Source organism: Orcinus orca, chromosome 17 (genome assembly GCF_937001465.1).
Source record: "Orcinus orca chromosome 17, mOrcOrc1.1, whole genome shotgun sequence".
NCBI lineage: Eukaryota > Metazoa > Chordata > Mammalia > Artiodactyla > Delphinidae > Orcinus > Orcinus orca.
Window position 1 is genome coordinate 49,501,501 of NC_064575.1, and position 18,662 is coordinate 49,520,162.

At 40.7% G+C, this 18,662-nt stretch overlaps 1 protein-coding gene and 1 non-coding gene across 2 annotated transcripts; both read right to left on the bottom strand.

Annotated features, from left to right (window-relative positions):
* Positions 1–9,831: 9,831 nt before the first annotated feature.
* On the bottom strand, positions 9,832–13,280 carry RPL30 (ribosomal protein L30). The gene is made up of 5 exons (XM_004275356.3): positions 13,184–13,280; positions 13,026–13,077; positions 12,620–12,765; positions 10,673–10,803; positions 9,832–9,933 (listed from the first exon to the last, which is right to left on the bottom strand). The coding sequence occupies exons 2-5, from the start codon at positions 13,044–13,046 to the stop codon at positions 9,884–9,886; spliced, it is 348 nt and encodes a 115-aa protein (XP_004275404.1). The 5' UTR covers positions 13,047–13,077; positions 13,184–13,280; the 3' UTR covers positions 9,832–9,883.
* On the bottom strand, positions 10,112–10,243 carry LOC117203516 (small nucleolar RNA SNORA72). The gene has a single exon (XR_004486299.1). It is a non-coding gene; the product is annotated as a small nucleolar RNA SNORA72 (small nucleolar RNA).
* Positions 13,281–18,662: the final 5,382 nt, after the last annotated feature.

Here is an 18,662-nt window from a genome sequence, read left to right on the forward strand (position 1 = left end):
AGACCTGAAGGGAGTGGCAAGATACATTCAGTTAAGTCCTGAAAGGGAAAAATATGCAACCTAGGATACTCTACTCAGCAAGATTATCATTTAGAATAGGAGAGAGCAAGAATTTCTCTGACAGGCAAAAACTAAAAGAATACAGCAATACTAAACCTATCCCAGGGACTTCCCTGGTGGTCCAGTGGCTAAGACTACTCGCTCCCAATGCAGGGGGCCGCATTGGATCCTTTGGTCAGGGAACTATATCCCACATGCCGCAATGAAGAGTTTGCATGCTGCAACCAAGACCTGGTGCAGCTGAATAAATATTTTTTTTAATGCTCAAAAAAAAAAAAATACTATCCTAAAAGAAATACTGTAAGGTCTTCTCTAAATAGAAAAGCAAGAAGCTATAGGAAAGAGAAAATAAGCCAGTATACAGATTAAAAGAAAAAAAAAATTTTGTCAAAGCAGTGATAACCACAATGAACAGCAAAAGGATAAACATGAAGATGTAAAAGAAGACCTCAAAATCATGAAATGTGGAGGAGAGTAAGAAAATGTAGGGTTTTTTTTAGAAAGTGTCTGAGCATATATGAATATTGTCTAAAGCACGTAAAGGAAGGGGTTAACATACTTGAAAAACAGGGTAACCACAAATCAAAAACATATAAGAGATTCACAAAAACCAAAAAGAGAACAGGGCTTCCCTGGTGGTGCAGTGGTTAAGAATCCGCCTGCCAACGCAGAGGACACAGGTTCAAGCCCTGGTCTGGGAAGATCCCACATGCCGCGGAGCAACTAAGCCCGTGCGCCACAACTACTGAGCCTGTGCTCTAGAGCCCGCAAGTCACAACTACTGAAGCCCACGCTCCTACAGCCCGTGCTCCGCAACAGAAGCCACCACAATGAGAAGCCCATGCCCCGCAACAAAGAGTAGTCCCCGCTTGCTGCCACTAGAGAAAGCTAGTGCGCAGCAACGAAGACCCAACGCAGCTGAAAATAATTTTTTTAAAAAGAGAACAAAAGCACAATATAAAATGAACTATCAAACCACAAAAGGAAAAACAAAAAGAAATGAAGAAATAGAGAATCAACTGGGAAACAGGGTTTAAAATGGCCATAAATACATACCTATCAATAATTACCTTAAATGTCAATGGACTAAATGCTCCAATCAAAAGATACAGAGTGGCAGACTGGATAAAAAAAAAAGAGGCTACAATATGCTGCCTACAAGAGACCCACTTTAGGACACAGACTGAAAAGTGAGGGGATGCAAAAATATATTTCACTCAAATGGAAATGACTAGAAAAAGGGGGTCACAATGCTCATATCAGACAAAATAGACTTTGAAACAAAGACCATAGAGAAAGACACCATATAATGATAAAAGGATCAACACAAGAAGAGGTTATTACACTTGTCAACATATATGCACCCAACATAGGAGCACCCAAATACATAAAACAAATACTAACAGACATAAAGGGAGAAACTGAAAGGAATACAGTAATAGTAGGAGATTTTTAGCACCCAATCACATCAATGGACAGATCTTCTAAACAGAAAATCAATAAGTCAACAGAGATGCTAAATGATACAATAGAACATTTAGGCTTAATTGATACTTTCAGGACATTATATCCAAGAAAACCAGAATACACATTATTTTCAAGACACTTGGAACATTCTCTAGGATTGACCACATATTAGGGCACAAAATGAGCCTCAACAAATTTAAGACTATAGAAATTGAGTATCTTTTCTGACCACAAGGGCATGAAACTGGAAATCAACCACAGAAATAGAAATGAGAAAAAAATTATTACATGGAGACTAAACACGCTACTAAAAAACCTATGGGTCAACGATGAAATCAAAGAGGAAATTAAAAATTTGAGACAGGACTTCCCTGGTGGCGCAGTGGTTAAGAGTCTGCCTGCCAATGCAGGGGACACAGGTTCGAGCCCTGATCCGGGAAGATCCCACATGCCGCAGAGCAACTAAGCCTGTGCGCCACAACTACTGAGCCTGCACTCTAGAACCCGCGAGGCACAACTGCTGAGCCCGCGCACCTAGAGCCCGTGCTCTGCAACGGGAGGGGCCGCCGCAGTGAGGAGCCCGCGCAACGCAATTAAGAGTAGCCCCTGCCCGCCGCAACTAGAGAGAAAGCCCGCACAGCAACAAAGACCCAACACAGACATAAATAAATTAATAAATAAAAAAAATTGAGACAAATGACAATGAAAGCACAACCATACAAAATGTATGGAATGCAGCAAAAGCAGTTCTTAGAGGGAAGTTCACAGTGATATAGGCCTTCCTTAAAAAACAAGAAAAATCTCAAACAACCTAACCTACCACCTAAAAGAATTAGAAAAAGACCAAACAAAACCTAAAGATGACAGAAGGAAGGAAATAATAAAGATCATAGAGGTGATAAATAAAGGATGTTTTAAAAATAGAAAAAAAAATAAAAACAAGAGCTAGTTTTTTAAAAGAGTAAACAAAAACTGACAAACCTCTGGCCAAGCTCACCAAGAAGAAAAAGGACCCAAATAATCATAATAAGCAACGAAAAAAGAGAAATAGCAACCGATACGGCCGAAATACAAAACACTCTTGAGAGAATACTATGAAGAATTATATGCCAACAAATATGACAACCTGGAAGAAACAAACAAGTTTCTGGAAACATACAGCCCACCATAACTGAATCGAGAATAAATAAATTGGGACTTCCCTGGTGGCGCAGTGGTTAAGAATCTGCCTGCTAATGTGGAGGACACGGGTTCGAAGCCCTGGTCCAGGAAGATCCCACATGCCGCAGAGCAACTAAGCCCGTGCCACAACTAATGAGCCTGCACTCTGGAGCCCATGAGCCACAGCTACTGAAGCCCACGCACCTAGAGCCTGTGCTCTACAACAAGAGAAGACACTGCAATGAGAAGCCCACGCACCGCAACGAAGAATAGCCATCGCTCACTGCAACTACAGAAAGCCTGCACACAGCAATGAAATTTAAAAAAAAATTTGGGGCTTCCCTGGTGGCACAGTGGTTGAGAGTCTGCCTGCCAATGCAGGGGACACGGGTTCGTGCCCTGGTCCGGGAGGACCCCACATGCCGCAGAGCGGCTGGGCCCGCACGTCCGGAGCCTGTGCTCCGCGACGGGAGAGGCCACAACAGTGAGAGGTCCATGTACCGCAAAATAAATAAATAAATAAATAAATAAATAAAAATTAAAAAAAGAAATTGAACAGACTGATCACTAGACATGAAATAGAACCTGTTAAAAAAAAAAAAATGCCTACAGACAAAAGTCCAGGACCAGATAGCTTCACAGGTGAATTCCACCAAACACACAAGGAACTTATACCAATCCTTCTTGAACTCTTCTTCCAAAAGACTGAACAGGAGGGAACACTCCCAAAGACATTCTATGAACCCACCATAACCCTGACACCAAAATCAGACAAAGACACTACCAAAAAAGAAAATTACAGGCCAGTATCTTTGATGAATATAGATGTAAATATTCTCAACAAAACATTAGCAAACTGAATCCGACACCACATAAACAAGGACCAAGTTGGATTCATCTCAGGGTCACATGGATGGTTCAACATACACAAATCAATCAATGTGATACACCACATCAATGAAAGAAGACAAAAAACACATGATCATCTCAACAGATACAGAAAAACCATTTGATAAAATTCAACATCCATTCATGATAAAAACTCTTACCAAGAGATATAGAGGGAATATGTCACAACATAATAAGCTATTTATGACAAACTCATAGCCAATATAATATTCAATGATGACAAGGTAAAGCCTTCCTGCTAAAATGTAGAACATGACAAGGATGCCCATTCTCACCACTTCTATCCAACACAGTATAGGAAGTCCTAGCCACAGCAATCAAACAAAATAAATAAAGGTATTCAAATTGGAAGGGAATAGGTAAAATTGCCACTAAGTGCAGATGACATGATACCATATATAGAAAACCCTAAAAACTCTACACAAAACTACTAGAACTGATAAACGAATTCAGCAAAGTAGCAGGATACAGCAAACATACAGAAATTGGTTGCATTTCTTTACACTAACAATGAAAAATCAGAAAGGGAAAGTAAAAAAACCAGTTCCTCCTAAAATCACATCCAAAAAAATAAAATACTCAGGAATAAACCTAACCGAGGAGGTGGAAAGACTTACATGCCGAGAACTATAAAACATTAATAAAAGAAACTGAAGATGATTCAAAGAAATGGAAAGATATCCCATGTTCTTGGATTGGAAGAATTAATGTTGTTAAAATGGCCATACTACCCAAAGCAATCTACAGATTTAATGTGATCCCTATCAAATTAGCCATGACATTTTTCACAGAACTAGAACAAGTAATCCTAAAATTTATATGGAACCACAAAAGACCCAGAATTGCCAAAGCAATCCTAAGGAAAAAGAACAAAGCAGGAGGCATAACCCTCCCAGACTTCAGACAATACTACAAAGCTACGGTAATCAAAACAGCATGGTATTGGCACAAAAACAGACATATGGATCAATGGAACAGCACAGAGAGCCCAGAAATAAACCCACAAACCTATGGTCAATTAATTTTCAACAAAAGAGGCAAGAATATACAATGGGGAAAAGAATTTCTTCAGCAAGTGGTGCTGGGAATGTTGGACAGCCGCATGTAAATCAATGAAGTTAGAACACACCCTCACACCATACACTACAATAAACTCCAAATGGCTTAAAGACATAAGACACGACACCATAAAACTTCTAGAAGAGAACTTAGGCAAAATATTCTCTGACATAAGCTGTACCAATGGTCAGTTTCCCAAGGCAATAGAAATAAAAGCAAAAACAAATGAGAACTAATCAAACTTATAAGCTTTTGCACAAAGGAAACCATAAACAAAACAAAAAGACAGGGCTTCCCTGGTGGCACAGTGGTTGAGAGTCCACCTGCCGATGCAGGGGACACGGGTTCGTGCCCCGGTCCAGGAGGATCCCACGTGCCACAGAGCAGCTGGGCCCGTGAGCCATGGCCGCTAAGCCTGTGCGTCCGGAGCCTGTGCTCCGCAACGGGAGAGGCCACAACAGTGAGAGGCCCGCGTAGCACCAAAAAAAAAAAACCAAAAAACAGACAATCCATGAACTGGGGGAAAATATTTGCAAATGATATGACTGACAAGGGCTTAATTTCCAAAATATACGAACAGCTCATACAACTCAGTATCAAAAAAACCCAATCAAAAAATGGGCAGAAAACCAAAATAGACATTTCTCCAAGGAAGACATACAGACGGCCAACAGGTACATGAAGAGATGCTCAGCACTGCTGATTGTTATAAACATGCAAATGAAAACTACAGTGAAGTATCTACCACCTCACAACGGTCAGAATGGCCACAATTAAAAGTCTACAAATAACAATAAGAAATGCTGGAGAGGGTGTGGAGAAAAGGGAACCCTCCTACATTGTTGGTGGGAATGTAAATTGGTGTAGCCACTATGGAGATCAGTATGGGTGTTCCCGAAAAAACTAAAAGAGTTGCCATATGACCCAACAATCCCACTCCTGGGCATATATTCAAACAAAACTATAATTCAGGACTTCCCTGGTGGCACAGTGGTTAAGAGTCTGCCTGCCAATGCAGGGGACACAGGTTTGAGCCCTGGCCTGGGAAGATCCCACATGCCACAGAGCAACTATGTCTGTGCGCCACAACTACTGAGCCTGTGCTCCAGAGCCCGTGAGCCACAACTACTGAAACCTGTGCACCTAGAGCCTGTGCTCCACAAGAGAAGCCACTGCAATGAGAAGCCCACGCACCACAATGCAGAGTAGGCCCTGCTCGCCGCAACTAGAGAAAGCCTGCGTGCAACGACCCATCGCAGCCAAAATAATAATTCAAAGAGATACATGTACTCCTATGTTCATAGCAGCACTATTTACAATAGCCAAGACATGGAAACAACCTAAGTGTCCATCAACAGATGAATGGATAAAGATGTGGTACATATATACAATAGAATACTACTCAGCCGTAAAAAAGAATGAAATGCCATTTGCAGCAACATGGATGGACCTAGAAATTATCATACTAAGTGAAGTCAGAAAGACAAATACCATATGTTATCATTTAAATGTGGAATCTTATCTGTGACACAAATGAACTTATCTATGAAACAGAAAGAGACTCACAGAGAACAGACTTGTGGTTGCCAAGGGAGGGTGGGGTCAGGGAGGGATGGAGTGAGAGGTTGAGGTTAGCAGATGCAAACTATTATATATAGGGTGGATAAACAAGGACCTACTGTATAGCACAGGGAACTATATTCAATATCCTGATAAACTGTAATAGAAAAGAATATAAAAAAGATGTATATGTTTAAATGAATCACTCTGCTATACAGTAGAAATTAACACAATATTGTAAATCAACTATAGTTCAATAAAAAAGTACTACCTCATTGGATTGTCATAAGGATTGAATGGGTTAACACGTACAGTACTTACATGTTACGTTAGATACTATGTTTTTACTCTTCAGTAGCCAAGAGTACTGCACACAAGGATGATACTTTTAACTGTATGTTAAGTGGATTCTTTGCTTATCTTACCTGAGTAGAGTACTTTGGCAGACTCCCACTCCTACATTATCTTTTTTTTTTGGTGGAACGTGGGCCTCTCACTGTTGTGGCCACTACCGTTGCGGAGCACAGGCTCCGGACGCGCAGGCTCAGCGGCCACGGCTCACAGGCCCAGCCGCTCCGCGGCATGTAGGATCTTCCTGGACCGGGCCACGAACCTGTATGCCCTGCATTGGCAGGAGGACTCTCAACCACTGCGCCACCAGGGAAGCCCCTACATTATCTTTTGAAGCAAATAGGTAGGAGGTAGTAAATATAATAAATGGTAAATGTACAAGATGTTCAAGACCTACTATCAATGAGGGAAGAGGGAAAGAAACAAGATGCCACCGAAAGCAGAGGGAGTGCAAGTCTAAGGGGTAGCTGGAAGAGCTGCAAGAAATCAAAGAGAACTGTTTTCTATGAACTAGATGATCATCGTCTAGAAGGCCCAACTAACGGCATTTGCTACCAGCCTAAAGTTTTCTTTCTTCTCTATATACCTTTTGCTCCTGCTTCCATATCATATCGATTGCAATTAACATACTCCACAATATCCAAACTCTTCTTTGGGACCTTCCTATTTCTAGGCCTAAAAACAGGTAGTTCAGCATTAAGTATGGATTAAGTCCAATTGACTGGAATTTCCTGCAATCCTTGCGTATTAGAGCTTCCCAGCCAAACACATTACTGTTAAGTCCCCTACATACGAACCTTCAAGTTGTGAACTTTCAAAGATGCGAACCTGCCCTGTATGCCAGCTGTTGTACTGTACTATTGTACTTTCCAAGGTACTGTACTGTAAGATTAAAATTTTTTTTTTTATTATTCGTGTGAAAAGTATTATAAACCTATTACAGTACAGTACTATATAGCCGATTGTGTTAGTTGGGTACCTAGGCTAACTTTGTTGGACTTACAAATAAATAGGACTTAGGAACACGTTCTCAGAACTCGTTCATATGCAGGGGACTTACTGTACTTTCATTATAATCTGAAAAATATATTTTAAAATGCCACCTTAGACCTTATTTTCTCCAAGTCTGGCAGCACTTTAATGGCACTTCATCACAGTTGCCCTAGGCCAGAATGAATGAGGTATGTTTCCCATCTACTAGTTCTAGACTCCTTTCCTCTGAACTTTAAACTTTCTGCTGAAACGATGACTGCATAAAAGCCACATATCAAGGTAAAATCCAAATGGTCTTACAGCATATTAACACTACCTAGAAGGTCCTAGAAATTATAAATTATTTTTCCAAAAACCATAATTCCAAAATGCCTACAGCCAAAGTCATGCAACAGAACCTTTACAAAGAAATGGTACACTGGTAGTCACAATATTGTATTCTTCGGGTACCACCCAAACCTTAAGAAATTAATTGGAACTAGTCAACCTTGAGGGGGAAAATAATCCAAAAATAACCCAAAGGGACTTCCCTGGTGGCGCAGTGGTTAAGAATCCGCCTGCCAATACAGGGGTCACAGGTTTAAGCCCTGGTCTGGGAAGATCCCACATGCCAGAGTAACTAAGCCCGTGCACCACAATTACTGAGCCTGCGTTCTAGAGCCTGTGAGCCACAACTACTAAAGCCCGCGCCTAGAGCCCATGTTCTGCAACGAGAAGCCACCACAATGAGAAGCCCGCACACCGCAATGAAGAGTAGCCCCCACCCACCGCACCGGAGAAAGCCCGTGCACAGCAATGAAGACCCAACGCAGCCAAAAAAAAAAAACCCCAAAAAAACAAAACAAAACAAAATAGCATGAAAGGTCAATTTGAAAGAAGAAATTGACCAAGTAAGTAATAATCACACAAACTTCCTTAACCAAAAGACAAACATTTCAATGACCATGGAAATAGACTAACAGCATTAGAAATCAGCAGTAGTCTGACCAAGGAATTCTTATCAGAGATAAAGATTTTATAACTGTGGCTCTTAACCACGAGATGCTGTGAAAACATAGTGACGCTTGGGGGTGTTGTTACAATAACATGGAAGGAAAACCAGGAATGAGAAATATCAAGCAGTATCCACAATCCTCCACAACAAAGAACCGCCCCATTGAAAAATGTCAGTACTACTCCCTAATCGAGAAAATTTGAGTAAATGAACTGGTAAGAAAACTCTAGTTAATAATGGCCACTCTCCAAATTATACCCACAACCTTAGATTAACTTCAGATATAAACTAAAATCATGCAACATCTAGCTTGAAAGAAACCAATTCCCTCACCTGTGAAAGTAGGAATTTGACCCACCCATGGCTGTTACATAACTATTAAGAGGTAGCCTTCTGACTCCAAGTTCAGTAAATATTTCCTGGATAGTGTACTGAAGGCATCCACATCTCCTATGGATCATTCCTCTACCACCAAAAACTGCCTACCCAAGTTGATTGATTCTGAAGACCAAAAGACATTTCTGACACTTCTGGAACCTTAGAACCCAACACAAATTGTGCAGGGTATACCCTACCAGCAATATTCAGCTCTATAAATCTAAGTCAACATTCTTCCCCCAAGTTAACTCCTTTGAATGTTCCAAAGGATATTATTAAATGTGGGAAAAGGTTTACATAGGACATACTTGGGAGATGTAGTATGCAGTTTCCCCAAAATCTGAACACCAAACCTACCTCAGAGTATATCTTTTAGGACTATAATTATATAAAACACACTTTGCAAAACTGTGGAATTAACACTATTGAAGATCTAGGAATATTCTTAAGTTGTCCAAGTACACTTCTTCTACCCTAACCACTGCACATCCTTCGGTAAGACCTTGCTTCATTAAACAGAACTTCTCTCAGTCTGTGAAAATTTTGGGGTGGAAGGAACATACTTCACTTAATCGTCTTTGCTACTCAGATTTGGTGGATTTAAGCTGGACTGTAAATTGCAATTCTGGTTAGATTCTGGGTATGGAACCTTGCTGCCTCTGACATACTCAAAGATAAAATAACAATAACCTGAGACTGAAAATGATGAAAATAAGTCTCTTAAAAATCTAGTACAGGAAAGGAACTCAGTGCGCTCCCTTTACAAAAACAGGGAAAGAAACAGCAATGTCTGGGAAGTCTTACCAATATATCTAGATGCCCCATGCCCTCTAATCCTAGCTTCAGGAAGGTACACTGAAACAAAAAGAAATTTTAAAAAATGACTGAAATGAATACAGTATTTTTAAAACAAGCTCTGGCCAGTTTTATTAAAGAAAAATTGTGCATGATTTACTTTTCACCAGTCTGTTCTGGCATGCTTCTAATGATATCAGAATCACCTAGAAAATAAAACACAGTAATTTTACAATTCATTTAATGTCAACAGGTAATCATCAAATTAGCAATTGTTATCTTCAAAAGTTATTACACTAGCTGTGCTACCATTTCTCAAGGTTGATAGGATACCTAGAGTCACAGACATTTCCCACATAAGATTCATCATGTAAATCAGACTTAGTTTATCACCAGCATTTATAAAACCAGACCTAGGAAAAGAACTAGGTCCGGGGACACATGCATGGTCTTAATATAGCGAATGTTTAGCCTGCCCTGATTATTACAACATCAGAACAGCGAGAATATTCGCAGTATTTTATGAATTAATTAAAAATTCGTAAGTTCAAAACATGACATGTTTTTGTAGGCCCTTCTTTTTCTCAACTTAATTTTATCCATCTGTTCTCAGGCAGCCAGTAAACGTTCCTTTTTTCTACCGGTTCACCTGATTATTCTGTCCCTTTATAATTTCACCTTTTACCAAGGCCCTGAAGTCATCATTTCTTAGGTGCTGCATGAAATGAAACTCATGATCTCAAAGTAAAGAGAATTTCATTTATAAAAAGGTAATTCTGTACTGACCTTCATTATCAATTCTCTGTAAAATAAAATTACAGGATATCCCTTGCTGTATCCAAATCCTCAACATCTGAACTTAGAAACTAAAGACATTTGTATAGCAAGAAATACTTGTATTACATCATAAAGGAAAAGAATTACTTTATGATTTAAAAAGCATACCTGGATCAATGATAGCAAGTGTGCATACTCTGTAGTATTTTCCACACGCTGTGCCCAATTCAATATTATTGCCACTGTAGTGATGGACACCAGTTTTGGCCAACATGGCATAATACTCTATTTCAGATTTCCTTTGGGAACCAAAACAAGGTAGATAAATATCATACCAAGTAACACAGATTAAATGTTACTTCTCTCATCAGTTCTAATGTTGGTAAGGTCTTCAAACAGTAAGCCAGTTATTACTTTTAAAAACATTACCATATCCATTATTCAATACAAATCATCCTTCCTCGGATCCCTTACAAGGGATGGGACAACCAGTAAATACCTGTGCTTGTGGAAAACAGTAGAGTACAAAATAAAATTATCATTTACTTAGCATTTACTATCGCCAAACACTTTACATTATAAAATTCCCATGACAACTTCTAAGCCGTTTCTATCACCCTCTGGTGCTCTGAAACCTAGATGGAGAGTGATATTACAGGTATACCTCAGATACTGCATATTCATTCCAGACCACTGCAATAAATCAAATATTGCAATAAAGCTAGTCCCAGGAATTTTTTGGTTTCCCAGTGCATACAAAAGTTGTGTTTACTCTATACTACAGCCTATTAAGTGTGCAACAACATTGTGTCTAAAAAAACCAACGTACATACATTAGTTAAAAAATACTTTATTGCAAAAATTAATAAATTAAAAAGCTGCTTATCACCCGAACCTTCTGGGAGTCGCAGTAGTAACATCAAAGATCAGTGATCACCATAACAATAGAGAAAAAGTCTGAAATATCTCGAGAATTACCAAAATGTGACATAGACATGAAGTGAGCAAATGCTGTTGAAAAACTGGAACTTACAGACTTATTCAATGCAGGGTTGCCACAAACCTTCAATTCGTAAAAAAAACAAAAAACAAACAACCCCCCCCCACACACAGTATCTACGATGCACAATAAAGTGAAGTGCAATAAAACCAGGGATACCATATGCTTGTACTTACCCAGAGTTAGCAGTTTTGTGTCCACTAAGTAGGCAGACATGAATGGTTTTACGAATTTGAAGGGAGTCCTAATACACTTTTGCCACTACTCACTCAAAGTGTGCATCCGCAGACAAGTAGTGCCAAAAGGTGCTTGTTAAAAATGCATAATCTCAGGCCCCAATCCAGATACATTAAATCAGAAATTGCATTTAAACCAGATCATTCGTGACTGTGTGCATATTCATGTTTGAAAAGCACTGCTATAGAAGGTAAGCATGAAAGGTTTGGAATAAGACCAAAGGTTTGGGAGGGGATGGGATGGAAGAAGAGATCTCTCCAGGCTTTGCCAATTACCTACAGACACTACATAAAATGCTGTGAGGTTATGTATTACCACAGAAAATCAACAAGGGAAAGGGACTGAAAACACGGCTTATATTCTGCATGGTCCAAGTTTCTTTAACTTATTTAAAATACCCACTAAATTCAGTTTCAAAACAGTGAGGCAAGCAAAAACTGGGTGAACTGGGAACCTGCAGCTCCACAGGCCAGCCTGAACTTCTCTGATCTTAGCTTTTCTACACTACAAGTTCATAAAATGAACCTCTTTTAAAGCATCTTAAAGTTAAAAAAAAAAACGACCCAAAAGGCAGGACACATGGACACACAAGTTGTTTCTGCGCTGCCCTCACACTTTGACGTTCTCTGGTTTTTACCCCTTCTGCCACGCATTTCTCCCAAAGAGAACCTCATACGAGGAGAGACTATGATGAGGGGGAGAAAAATCAAGAGCCCCAAATCAACAACCGTTAAATTATTCTCCAGGTGTCGCTCTGTAATACAAAATTTTACATGATACCCAGTTTATGCTACCCAGATTGCAAGTTCACATTCCTGGATATTCGCTCACAACCAATTTGCAGTGGGCGACAAACATACGCAGGTTCTTTCAATTACCTCAAGGCTGGGCAGTTGTTGGCGAGGATGACCAGTTTCGCTTTGCCGTGTCGGATCATTTTCAGAGTCTGCTTGTACCCCAGCACGTACTTTCCACTTTTCATAACCAGTTGGAGCCTAGAGTTGATCGACTCCAGTGACTTTTTCTACAAAGCAAACATGTAACACGGACTTGAAGGCCTTGTTTGTAACCACTTAAAACTGGATCCAGCTTCCTGGAAGCTGAACCCCTTAATAAAACCTCCGCAGAGGGTCCCAAATCCCTGGGAGAGTCCTTCGGGTTTATTTTGGACCCCCACAAGGCCAGCGGACACGCTGTGCGCCCACTGTGCTCGGACCCGCCCGCCCCGGCCGAGACTCATCTCTCCATGTGAACAGGCTTCCGGCCCTGGCCTGCTACACTCACCGTCTTCTTTGCGGCCACCATCTTCCTGCCTTAGGCGCGAGACGCCCCCAGCCTAGAACACAGAGGACAAGACAGGAAATTTAGGATCCGAAGCTCCAAACGGCAACTCCCTGGACTCCCCGCGTGGCCTAAACCTCGGTACGGAACAGCCTACTCACCCACTGCAGCCGCCAAGATGGCCGGAGAGCGAGAAAGGAAGGAAATCCCACAATGCCAAGCTCTTCACGTCAGGGCTAAGACCCCGTGACCGGAAGCTGAAGCAAATCACAAGCGGAAGGGGCGGGGCAAGAAGAGAAGGTCTGATGTGGGTATCTCTAGCGGCTTCGAATTAGTTTGGCAGCTGGCTGGTGCTGTTCACTTGCCGGCTGCGGGCCGTAAACCTCGCCGTCTGTGTTGTTCCGCTGCTCATAGCTGAGGACTGAGGAACGTGGAACCGGACGCGAGTTGGAGAAACCGACTGAGAGTGAGGCGGGAGGGGCGGCGGCGGCTGGACCTCGGTCTTAGCGCCGCTGAGTGCATCTCTGCCCCAAGTCGGGGCTCTTGAGGAGACTCGGGGAGGACCGGAGTGTGCCGCAGCTCCTGGGTCTACCCTCTGCCGTCGGTTCCGCCGGGGCTGAAGAAGCTCCGTGCACTCACCCAAGTTGCCTGTACAAGTTGTCAGAGAACGGTGGCGCCCCCCTCTGGCTCCCCTAAACTTACCTCTTTTGTGGCCGTGTTAGTGGGAACTCGTAAGCCGAATTTTCACTGGGGGTGATAACAGGTCTAATTAAACATCTTTTTGTTGTGAACGTTGGACCTTGATACAGATATCAGTAACGAATCATTCAAAATATTAGGCACAGAAAGTCACCACCACACACACACACACACACACACGCAAAAAAAGGTAAAATCTGACCAATAGGTAAGATGTCATCGTGTGTCAACTTTTAGGAATCTATCCTACATTCTCATGCCCAAAGACATGAGAATAAGGATATTTATTTCAGCATTAATTTTTAATAACAAAGCAAAAATAGAAACATCAAATATTCATCATTCTTAACCAGTATATATGTTGGTATATGCATAGACAATTCAAGTCTGGAAAACTAATCATCGGAACGTATCTTGGATGAGAGATAAGAGTAGGTGGTGAGGAGAGAACATTTACTTTTACTTTGTATGTTTCAGTACTGCTTGAATTATTTTACATTGTATTATTTTACAGCACGCATTGTTACGTAAAGAGCTCCGTTTTAATAAAAAAAAGTGGTTGTTTTCAATAGAGCTTGTGAAACATCAATTATATCTTAAAGCAGTATTTTTCAAAGTATGGCTCCCAGATCACCTGATTCAGAATCACCTGGAATTCTGAGTCCTGGGCCCCACCCAGGTCTGTGGAAGAAATCTTTGGATGTAGGGCCTGGGAATCTGAGGTTAATGAGCAGCCTCCACGATTCTCATACATAAATTTGAGAAGTAGAGAGGAATGAAATAGCCTAGTTGGTTCTGAGGCATGCATGCTTAGACAGAGACACAAACTAATGATGCCTTACACTTTTATAATGAGCTCTATACTTTGAATGCTTTTTAATATCTACTTTCCCTCAAAGTAATCAGGCCAAATATTACCCGCATTTTAGAAAGTATATGATTAAAGCACTTGAGGTGACTTTCCTCGGTGCTTTTCATTTTATAATACCAAATTTCTGGTCCGCTCCGCAGCATGTGGGATCTTCCCAGAGTGGGGCACGAACCCGTGTCCCCTGCATCGGCAGGCGGACTCTCAACCACTGCGCCACCAGGGAAGCCCCGTCCTCACTATATTTTAAAGAAAGGCCTTAGGTGCTTTCTCACAGGGATCTTACCATGGTTTTGTACTGGAAGCCAGGGAAGCCCAAAGTACTCATTCATCCATACATTCATATATATGAACCATGACCACAAAATGTTTGAGAATTCTTCCTAGGGTATCTTAACTGATTTTTGCCATATCTTTTTGGAGATATATTTAGGTTCTTGGTTTTTCTATTTAATACCTGCAGGACTTGGTCAAATTGTCTAACCTCTCTAAGCTTCAGCTTCCTCATCAAAAAAACTGGAATAATAATGTCTACCTCATGGTATTGTTATGAGGATCACAGTGAACATAACGGTGTATGAAGCACCTAGAACAGGGCCGTGTACATAATAAGTGCAGTGGATGTTAGTTCTCTTCCTCAGCCCCACTCCTATCTCCCTAACTCCCCACTGCAGCCACCCATCCACAGCTTAAGTTGTGGTTCACCACATGGCAAAACCCAAACGCTAGGGGAAGAAACACTTGCCATGCAAGAACAACAGTCAAATCCTTTGGCTCGTGAAGATTTTGTAAATATTTCCACACTTGTATTTATTAGAGCAGGAGTTGGCAAGCTTTTTCTGTAGAGAGCCAAATAGTAAAGATTTTAGGCTTTTGGGCCATATGGTCTCTTTGGCAACTACTTAACTCTGCTGATGTAGCACAAGAGCAGCCACAGTATGTAAATGAGTGAATTTCATTCATTGAATGAATGAGCACGGCTGTGTTCCAGTCAAACCTTATTTACAAAGTCAGGATTTGGCCTGCAGGCCATAGTTTGTTGACCCCTGTGTTAGAAGATGACTATTACTTTCGTTAAAAATAGCTACTTTAAGTCACGTCATTATTCTAAAGAGATGTGTATTGAAGTATTTACAGATGAAGTGTCATAATATCTGCAACTTACTTCCAAATTGCTAAAATAAATGTAAATAAAATCCTAAAATAAATGTAGATAAACAAGTAGGTAGAGCAAATGCAGCAACATGTTAACAACTCTTGACTTTACAGTGCGGGGGGGCGGGGGGGCGGTGAGGTGGGACTCCCCTGGTGGTCCAGTGGTTAAGACTCTGCGCTTCCACGGCGGGGGCCTGGGTTTGATTCCTGGTCAGGGAACTAAGATCCTGCATGCCCTACAGCATGGCCAATAAATAAATAAGTAAAACTACAGAAAACAAAAAAACCAAGAATATTTTAAAAAATAAAAATGAAAAACCACATGGGGGGCATACAGGTATTCATCGTACTATTCAACTTTTTGTGAGTTTGAAAATCTTCATACCAAAAAGTCGAGGAATTTATATGTTTCAAGAAAGGACTTTGCCATTCAGACATTATTTTATTTTTTCTGGATGCTAGTCTGTAGCATTTCAGAGTGATTTAGAAAGAATACCAACAGGTAAATGTGACAGGACAGAATTCACACAAGGCTCTCTGGTTTTCCTTCCCCAAAATCACTGCTCTAAATTTCTGAGAATTCTGCAGACACCTGCATTTATTGTGCTTCTGGTTTTTACTTGCTATGAGAATGAAAAGTGACAGGCTGCATTCCCTGTTAGAGCAAATACCAACAAGATCATCTGCTATTCATTGGTTCAGTACACTGGCCCATCCCCTTATTGTTAAGCAGTTAAATCTATCATATTCATTGTCATAACTCAGCCTTCATATTCTTAAGGCACCCTGGACATTAAACATGCTCAGAAATAAAGCAGGGACAGGGAGGGATTGTGAATCCAAGTGAAAAGACCCTGTAAACTCAGTGAATGTTGGTGGCCTTTCAGCTAGCTAAACATACATACACTGAGACGTGAATTCTGAACCCATAGAGGACAAGAGGGAATGAATGCCACCTATTCCTCTCCACCCTTTCTGCCTCCACAATAATGAAGAATCCAATGTATTTCTCCTATACCCCTTTCTGTTCAGACTGGGAATGCTCCAGACTGCACTGCGTTAAAAATAGGGCAGAGAAACACCTTCTCCTATTTTCTTAAAAATAATTTTTCCATTCTTCAAAATGGGTATATTTTTATACTCTTGGATACAAAGAACCCAGAGCACTTTATTCACTATTTTACTGTGGAGGAGTGACACTTTTGGAAAGTAGAGTAGTTTTACATTTCTTAGAGTCAGTTTTTGAAATTTTAGTGTTAAATGAGATTCCTGTGTTTCTAAGGGTCCACAAAAGTATGACGTTTTACGTTTTATTTTTAATAATTTGAAAAGTCTAACATATACTTTTATTCTTAATAAAGCTATAATGCACAGGCTTCTTTTTTTTCTCTTTTAAGTAAAATTTAATTCCGTAACACTGCATGTCATGCTGATCAGAAAATGTCCCCGATTACTTAATGGAGAAATAGATAATAAATGCAATTTTGTGACAACATCATAACATGGGTATGTCAAAGAAAAGTGATAAAAGGAGTCCTTGAAGGTAAAAAAGATGTATGAACTATGCCTTCAAGATGTAACACATCAGCCTGTAAAATCACAGTATCAGTTATGATTCCGTATTATCAAGATAGGACTAAAGGAATAAGGACTGGTAATTGCTAAGAATGAGTGAGGTCTGGGAGAGGGGAGGGAGAGTAAGCATTATATCTTAGCTTAGATACTTATTTTGTAAGCAATAGAAACAAATTAGCCAGTTAAGCAGAAAAGGAATTTATTTTGTAGTTCACCAAATGAACAGGAAGCCTGGAGAGCAAGAACTGGATCTGTGTATACTGGTCATGGGGGAGGCACAGCCATTTATTAGTCACTGGTTCAGAGCACACTCTGCAAACCTCAGGACAGCATCCCAACTTTCAAAGGTGCTTCACCTTGTCTGTGCCATAACTGAGTGCCACCCTATCATCCTATAGGTTTGGCTTCTTCTGGATGATGAGGTATATGGAAAGACCGGTAAATCACATAGAAATTAACCCATTACCTTGCTTGTCTCATAGTAAAGTGAGTTCTTTGATAAGATATGATGCTGAATGTAATGTCTTGATGGATGTGTAATGGCTTGATAATACCATCCCCTAATTGATGGTGTTGGCAGAGGCATGATGGGCAGGAAAAGCAAATTTAATCCAGTGTGTATTACAGTAAAGATTCTCTACTGTCCCCAAAGAGGTCCAATAAGTCTTCTGCAAGCAAGATCTTCAAAGTAAGGATATCATTTCAGAGGCTTACAGTTGGTTACTCTTGCTGCTGCTGGCAAATCAGGCACTCAGCCAGGAAAACCATGTTAAGTGGTGTGAGCCCGTACATACCTCTATCCTTGTCATTTTATACTTGAGCCCATTGAGCAAGCATTGGGGTGTCTCGTGAGAAAGATCTCCTAACATCCGTGGGGCACCTGATTATTACTGTTCACCTGATTATAAAATGCTTCCTCTGAAAGAAATGGAAGAGACCATGACTTGACTAACAAGTTATCTCTGAGGCAAAGTAAGATACCCAAGTCAACTCCTAAAACATAATTGATGGGGAAAAGGGGGAACTTACCTGGGCTCAATAAGCCCTGGTTTAGCACGAAAGCATTAAGAGGCAGAGAATTCCAAGTCATGTATTTATGTTTAATCTGTGAGTGATTGCATTCCTTTTTGTAACAATGGAGTTTTGAAAATTTTCACTAGCTAAATAAAATGTGGCTTTCACTTAAAAAAAGAAAGAGAATCATCTGAAGTGGGAGCCTGCTATGAGCTGACTTGTGGCCCACCCCAAAGCCCTATGTTGAAGCCCTAACCCGCATAGCGGCTCAATCTGGAGACAGGGTCTTTAGGAGGTAACTCAGGTTAAATGAGGTCATAAGGGTGGAA

Coding starts and splice junctions, on each gene's coding strand:
- RPL30 (XM_004275356.3), bottom strand. CDS start 13,046: ATGGTGGCCGCAAAGAAGACG. Junction 12,766..13,025: donor TGGTGGCCGCAAAGAAGACG/GTGAGTGTAGCA, acceptor TTTGCTTTGTAG/AAAAAGTCACTGGAGTCGAT. Junction 9,934..10,672: donor ACTTGCTATCATTGATCCAG/GTATGCTTTTTA, acceptor TTTATTTTCTAG/GTGATTCTGATATCATTAGA.